The sequence below is a fragment of the Protobothrops mucrosquamatus genome, unplaced genomic scaffold (genome assembly GCF_001527695.2).
Source record: "Protobothrops mucrosquamatus isolate PMUCROS unplaced genomic scaffold, P.Mucros_1.0 scaffold303, whole genome shotgun sequence".
NCBI classification, from domain to species: Eukaryota; Metazoa; Chordata; class Lepidosauria; order Squamata; family Viperidae; genus Protobothrops; species Protobothrops mucrosquamatus.
The window spans coordinates 415,518-423,549 of record NW_015386645.1 but is presented as its reverse complement, the minus strand read 5'-3'; the positions used below and the strand labels follow the sequence as shown (position 1 = coordinate 423,549).

Below are 8,032 nucleotides of genomic sequence, written 5' to 3'. Positions count from 1 at the left end.
TTGAAGTAACTCAAATAATGCCCTTTTCTTACCCTGTACAAAAGTAACTGTGGAGAAACATGGGCCATTAAAATTGAGCATTTGCATTCCAGCAGTTTCATCTTGTGGGTCACCCAATTCACATTCAAAATTTAGGTTCAAATTTCATATTCCCAAAGACATTCTTACTTGGTCAACTGCAGTGATGAAAACGACTCTGGGGATGCTGTTCCAAAACAGCAATCATACCAGATGGGGTGACTAGTTTTCTGTCACTGGTTCCTGGGTCTTTCAGAATATTCTTTACCCTTTATTTTTCTGGATAAGTGAGCACATTCCTAAATAAACAGCAGAGTAGAGCTTTTCTTGGTGTTCTTGGGGCCTCACAGACATTTCCGTAAAGAAAAGTTACACTTTTCTTTACAGAAATGTAAAGCATTATGCCACCATTCCAAGTTTCTTCTTCTTCTTCTTGTGCCATATCCATTATCAGATGTTGGCGATCATGTTGGCGATCCTGTTTTTATCAGCAGCCGCACGAAAAAGTGCTGCTGTGTTTTGTCCAACCTGTCCCTTAGATTTTGAGCCATGATGTTCTTCTTCTACCTGAACCTCGTTTGCTTTCGATTAAATCTTTCCTTGGAGGGGATTAAATGGAGTATGCCGTATTTTTCTGGGTGTCGCATCACATGTCCGAAACATTCTAATTTTTGTTTTTTAATTGTTTTGATGATTTCCCTTGGCTTTTCCAGGCGGCTTATCACCTCCTCATTTCTGATCTTGTCAACCCAGCTTATACGTAACAGCTGCCTGTAAATCCACATTTCAAATGCTTCTAGTCTCTTCAGGTGGCCTTCTGTCAGAGACCAACTCTCTACTCCACAGAGCAGGATAGAAAAAATATAGCATCTGACAAGCCTGATTTTCAGTCTTAGGCTTATGTTGTGACTGTAGAAGACCTTTTTCATTTTGAAGAATGCTGTTCGAGCTTTCTCTATCCTTGTCTTTACTTCAGTGGTCATGTCCCAGCTTTCATGTAAATTAGAACCAAAGTGCGCGATCCTTTCAACTTTTTCTAGTGGTATTCCTTCTGAATTTATTGGTGGTAAATTAATGGGTTGTTTGCTGACGACTATGATCTTGGTTTTTGAGGTGTTAAGCTTCAAGCCATATTTTTCAGATATTTCTGTGACTCTGTTGATGAGGAGCTGAAGGTCTTCATGTTTATTGGCAAGCAGAACTGTATCATCAGCATGCTGATGATTCCAAGTTTACCTAATTAAAATAATCTAAACCTGTGTTTCTCCACCTCAGCAACTTTAAGATGAGTAGACTTCAATTCCCAGAATTCCCCAGCCTGCACGATCTAAACAAACAAGTATAGGGGTAGCAAAGTTTCTGGCAGGGGACCACTCTCACATCACCTATGAGGATTTTGAATTCCATTGTTTGCCAACAAAGAGGCCCAATTCCATTCACAAGTAGTTGTCCAGATGTACGCAGATGAGTTGTTGCTTATCACTGGGTTATGCAACTGGAGAACAATATGTTCCATCAACATTAAACCACAATAAGGTGCAAACCCAAGGTTTTACATGCCCTAAAAATGCAGTTCCTGTTACTCTAACCTTGACTGCAGGGAAAGGATGCATCATCTTTTTTTCTGGAAATCACAAAACCATAACGTTTTCTTCCACTTGGTTTTACCTGCTTTCATATTAAGGAAGGGAGAGAGAGAAAAATAGAAAGAGAGAGNTTATACGTAACAGCCGCCTGTAAATCCACATTTCAAATGCTTCTAGTCTCTTCAGGTGGCCTTCTGTCAGAGACCAACTCTCTACTCCATAGAGCAGGATAGAAAAAATATAGCATCTGACAAGCCTGATTTTCAGTCTTAGGCTTATGTCGTGACTGCAGAAGACCTTTTTCATTTTGAAGAATGCTGTTTGAGCTTTCTCTATCCTAGTCTTTATTTCAGTGGTCATGTCCCAGCTTTCATGTAAATTAGAACCGAAGTGCGTGATCCTTTCAACTTTTTCTAGTGGTATTCCTTCTGAATTTATTGGTGGTAAATTAACGGGTTGTTTGCTGACGACCATGATCTTGGTTTTTGAGGTGTTAAGCTTCAAGCCATATTTTTCAGATATTTTTGTGACTCTGTTGATGAGGAGCTGAAGGTCTTCATGCTTACTGGCAAGCAGAACTGTATCATCAGCATGCTGATGATTCCAAGTTTACCTAATTAAAATAATCTAAACCTGTGTTTCTCCACCTCAGCAACCTTAAGATGAGTAGACTTCAATTCCCAGAATTCCCCAGCCTGCACGATCTAAACAAACAAGTATAGGGGTAGCAAAGTTTCTGGCGGGGGACCTATAAAAGTTACTCTCACATCACCTATGAGGATTTTGAACTCCATTGTTTGCCATCAAAGAGGCCCAATTCCATTCACAAGTAGTTGTCCAGATGTACGCAGATGAGTTGTTGCTTATCACTGGGTTATGCAACTGGAGAACAATCTGTTCCATCAACATTAAACCACAATAAGGTGCAAACCCAAGGTTTTACATGCCCTAAAAATGCAGTTCCTGTTACTCTAACCTTGACTGCAGGGAAAGGATGCATCATCTTTTTTTTCTGGAAATCACAAAACCATAACATTTCCTTCCACTTGGTTTTACCTGCTTTCATATTAAGGAAGGGAGAGAGAGAAAAATAGAAAGAGAGAGAGAGAGAGAGAGAGAGAGGGAGGGGAGGGAGAGAGGGAGGGAGGGAGGGAGGGAGGGGAGGAAGGAAGGAAGGAAGGAAGGAAGGAAGGAAAGAAAGAAAGAAAGAAAGAAAGAAAGAAAGAAAGAAAGAAAGAAAGAAAGAAAGAAAGAAAGAAAGAAAGAAAGTCACTCTAAGCAGCAATTTCATTTCCAAAGCCTACTTCCCATTATTTCCACATCATTAAATTGTTGCCCCACAATTTGTGTAACAACTGCAAAGGAAATTGCTCCACCAGCATAGGAGAACTAGAAGTTTGTGTACTTTTAGCTCACAGAGATGTTGGGTGCCACTGTTTTATCATTTAAACTATAAACTTCAACTTGGGTGTGAAGCCTACCCATAGGGAGAATCTTCTGATAAGATATGACGGAAACAAAGAACAAAAACAGATTGCAGTATCATACAAGTAGATCAAAACCAGTTAAATTAAAAGTGCTGAGTAAAACAATTCTGCACTTTTCAGTATGCAGTACTGAAGCTAGGACGATAGCCTGGAATGATGGGATGGGGACACCCTACCAGATGTGAACAGCATACCACCATCTTGCTGTCGAGAGAACTATAAGTAGTCCTCAACTTGTGATCACAATTGGAACTTCTGTCACTAAGCGATGCACTCATTAAGTGAATTGCTGCTGTTTTTACGACCTTTTTTGCTGGAGTCATTAAGTGAGCCCAGTTTGATTTTACTTGTCAGAAGCCTCTGGCAAGGCTGCAAAGGGCAATCACATGATCCCAGGAGGCTGCAAACTTTGTAAATACATGCTGGTTTCCAAGCACTTGAATTTTGATTATTCGAGGATGCTGTAAGTGCAAGGACTGGTTGTAAAGTCTTTTTTTTTTTTAACACTACCATCAATTTCTTTAATTTACTCAATTCTGACTCACTCTGGGTAGTGTACAACAAAATAAAACAATAAAAATGCAATGCAATAATTATGAAAGAAATAAAATATAAATAAAGGCCTCATCTTTTGTTTAATTGAAAATGAACATACAACATAGAATAATAGAGTTGGAAGGGACCTTTGAGGTCTTCTAATCTAACCCCCTGCTCAAGCAGGAGACCCTAGACCAGGGGTGTCAAACTGCCAGCCCGCGGGCCAAACGCGTCATCCAGAAGCTGCGCCCATCCCATTGTCAGCAATGGCAAAACCATCCCGATACGTTCCGTGACATCACGTGACATCGTGAGTTTGACATGTCTGCCCTAGAACATTTCAGACAAATGGTTGTCCAGTCTCTTTTAGAAAGCCTCCAGTGATGGAGCATCCATAACATCTGAAGGCAAGCTATTCCACTGGTTGATTGCTCTCACCGTTAGGAATTTTCTCCTTAGTTCTAGGTTGCTTCTCCCCTTGGTTAGTTTCCATCCATTGTTTCTTCTCTTGCCTTTTGGTGCTTTGGAAAAACACCTTATCTTTGTAGGAGCCCCACAAATATTGAAACACTGCTCTCATATCTCCCCTAGTTCTTCTTTTCATTACACGAAACATACCCAATTCCTGCAACCGTTCTTCATATGTTTTAGCCTCTAGCCCCCTAATCATCTTTGTTGCTCTTCTCTGCACTCTTTCTAGAGTCTAAACATCTTTTTTTAATAATACGGTGACCAGAACTGGATGCAGTATTCCAAGTGTGGCCTTATTAAGACTTTGTAAAGTAGTACTAGAACTTAATGTGATCTTGATTCTATCCCTCTGTTAATGCAGCCTAGGATTGCATTGGCTTTTTTGGCGGCTGCTGCACACAGTTGGCTCATATTCAGGTGATTGTCCACTAGGTGGTTACATTTACATCATATTTCATCTAGTAGCTTTATAAAAATAATGAAGGCAGGACATAAATACAAAAATAAATAAATTTTCCCAGGATAAGTCTGTTAATGAAAGTGTGCTGCAGCTGCCAAAAAAGCCAACACAGTGCTAGGCTGCATTAACAGAGGGATAGAATCAAGATCATGTGAAGAATTAATACCATTTTACAATGCCTTGGTAAGGCCACACTTGGAATACTGCATCCAGTTTTGATCACCACGATGTAAAAAAGATGTTGAGATTCTAGAAAGAGTACAGAGAAGATCAACAAAGATGATTAGGAGACTGGAGGTTAAAACATATAAGGAATGGTTGCTGGAATTGGGTTTGTCTAGTTTAACGAAGAGAAGGCCGAGGGGGGGACATGATAGCAGTGTTCCAATATCTCAGGGGCTGCCCCAAAGAAGAGGGAGTCAAGCTATATTCCAAGGCACCTGAAGGCAGGACAAGAAGCAACGGATGGAAACTAATCAAGGAGAGAAGCAACCTAGAACTAAGGAGAAACTTCCTGACAGTGAGAACAATTAACCAGTGGAACAACCTGCCTCCAGAAGTGGTGAATGCTCTAACACTAGAAGTCTTTAAGAAAAGATTGGACAGCCATTTGTCTGAAATGGTATAGGGTTTCCTGCCTGAGCAGGGGGTTGGACTAGATGACCTCCAAGGTACCTCCCAACTTTATTATTATTATTATTGTTGTTGTTGTTGTTGTTGTTGCTATAAACTTGGATACTTGTAACTCCTGAATAATCAGTAAGAGTAGATGTTTATACCTACTGTGACATTTATCCCCACAAATATCTCAGCATCCAATCTCCCTTTACCCAGGAGTAAACGTAGAACTTGCTTTTAGCTTCCCAAACCCTCTTGTTATTTTTAATTTTCTTTTCCCAATGAAGTCTTCTGGGCAATATTGAGCACTCAGTCAATTTTAATTTCCTTTGATGAAGTCTCTCTCTAGAAAATTGTGGGAAATTAACATGCTAACTCTTGGCACAGGAGTCTGTCCCCAGCATCTGATAATCCTATAAAACCTATCAAGAAGAGATATGACCCACAACAAATTATCTTACTCAATATGAACTATCACATCTGAACCTCAAATATTCAGACAGCCATTAGATGCTGGTAAAGATAAATTATTGTGTCTCTCTTTCTTCACCAATTAGTGGTCATCCAGATTTTTTCAGCTTAGCTTTGATAGGCCTGTCTCAGGAGCTCCTTATACTTGTAGTTGGCCCTGACCTTTCACCCTTACACAAGCTATCCTTGAAGTTTCAGGGGAAAAAATCATAGAAGCCCTACCACATTCAAATACAAGTTTAATGTTGGTGGACAATAAAACAGCACACTATAATTGGGCACAAGAAGGGGCCTTAATTTTGGGGCTGAGATAGTTTGGTTTCTTTTCCCAGTTCTTCCTCTAGTTAAGTCTTGACACACTTCATTAGGCCAGCTGGCAATATTCCCAACACAGGCCTCTTTTGAATGTTCTTGGATAGGAAGCCCAAAAAATATCATTGCAGAGGACTGATTTACAGTCAGTTGTTGTCAAGCTAAGAACTATAAGGCTTTTAAGATAAAAGAAAAGAGCAGCACATAGGATTCTAACAATGTTTTCTGCTTCTCTTCTTTTTTCACAGTGCCTACTCCACATTCTGACCTCTAACAGGACCATGGTTAGTTGTATCGAAAACCAAAATGCTACATCTTCCAAGCCTCTGGCAGGCGCATCGATAGGCATAGGGGTGCTGTCGCTTGCCTTCATCTTGGGATTCCCTGGCAATGCCTTCGTGGCATGGACGGCCATCTGCTGGGTTCGGAAGCGGACAGTCACCTGCCTCCTCATTCTTCATTTAGCCATCGCTGACCTGGCAGTGCTCCTCACAGCCCCTCTATTCCTGCGATTCTTAAGTGTCAAGAAATGGGAAATGGGTCAGGCCATCTGCCAAATCTGCTATTACATCTGTGGGGTCAGCATGTACGCGAGCGTTTCCCTCATTTCCCTCATGAGCCTTGACCGCTGCCTGGCTATTTCCAAACCTTTCATCTCACAAAAAATCCGTACCAGGCGCACCATCCGGCTTTTGGTTTTGGCGATTTGGGTGGTGAGTCTTTTCTTAGCTGCACCTTCCCTCCTCTATCGGAAAGTGGTTACTCATAACGGCACAGCTTACTGCATATTGTGTCACCAAGAAGACAAGGAGCTGGTCTTCCATAACCTCTTTGAAACCATCACTGGATTTCTGCTGCCTTTTATTATTGTTGTCTACAGCTACGGGATGATTAGTCAACGACTCAAGGAGACCCGTTTCCGTCAGAAACGCCGGACCAGCCGACTCATTAGCCTCATTGTGATCGCCTTTGCTCTTTTCTGGCTTCCTTACCATATCGTCAACCTTTTAGATGTGATTGGTCTGTGGAGTGGCTCGTCAAAGATTAAAAAAGCAGGGAAAATGGCTAGGCCCATTTTGGTGGCCCTTGCCTTTTTCAGTAGCAGTGTCAACCCTATCCTTTACACTTTCAGTGGGAGCTCCTTAATCCGATCATCTGGTATTGGTTTCATGGCCAAACTCTTTGAAGGAACAGCCTCAGAGGTGTCTAGCGTAAAACATGGCACCATCCGGGACCGGGATGCCAAGACAGAACCCTTGAATAATGGGAAACCTGAGTCGTTAACTATGTCTACTAACCCTACAGATAGTAGTTCAGTTCAAGAAGGTGGAAAAGGCTTGAGGCTGCTCTCGTCAACTTGAAACTACACACAAGAGTGGGCATTCATATTTCTGTTGTCAGTTTTTTAAAGGTCTTCTGAAGTACTATAGAAATGGTCTCTCTTACTTTTTTCTATATCTTCTTCAATGATATTTTGTACGAGATAGGCTGTTTCATTTCTTATTTGTTTCATTCTGCAACATGACTGCAATTTTTGGAATTTCAGGGACTAAATATGAAGGGATTTTTTTTTTACCTGTCATCATACAGACAATTTCATATTATGCTTAGGAAGCATTCCCAAGGATTGTTGCAAGTACTGTGAAAACCTCTCTGAAGATGTGAAAAGATGAATCAATGACTTTGGGTTCATTAAATGTTAACCTTTAGAGACCAGGAAACATCAAACTTGCATACAGTCTGTCTCTACCCTAATTCTAACATATATACTTTGAAAATCAGAGCAGGGTTCATCCAATTTCACTTTTAAACAAACAGAAACCCTCAGTTTCCACTTTTTTTCCATTCTCAAGTCAATTGACAAAACTTTTGTGGAATGCTTCCCACCCTGTTTTTATACATCGGTTTGCAATTGTCTTGAGAGAAGAAAAATGTGCTTAATGCTTTGTTTACTGTTGATATTCCTTCTGGAGACCCTCCCTTTTTTCATGTTCTATACATTTTCTATACATTCACATACATTTGAAATTTGGGGTGCATTCACTGTGCAACACCGCAGCAGAATCTTATGG

At 40.7% G+C, this 8,032-nt stretch overlaps 1 protein-coding gene across 1 annotated transcript; it reads left to right on the top strand.

The window, feature by feature from the left end:
- Positions 1 to 6,241: 6,241 nt before the first annotated feature.
- Positions 6,242 to 7,722, top strand: LTB4R (leukotriene B4 receptor). The gene has a single exon (XM_015815025.1). The coding sequence runs from the start codon at positions 6,242 to 6,244 to the stop codon at positions 7,319 to 7,321; it is 1,080 nt and encodes a 359-aa protein (XP_015670511.1). The 3' UTR covers positions 7,322 to 7,722.
- The last annotated feature ends 310 nt before the right edge of the window (positions 7,723 to 8,032 follow it).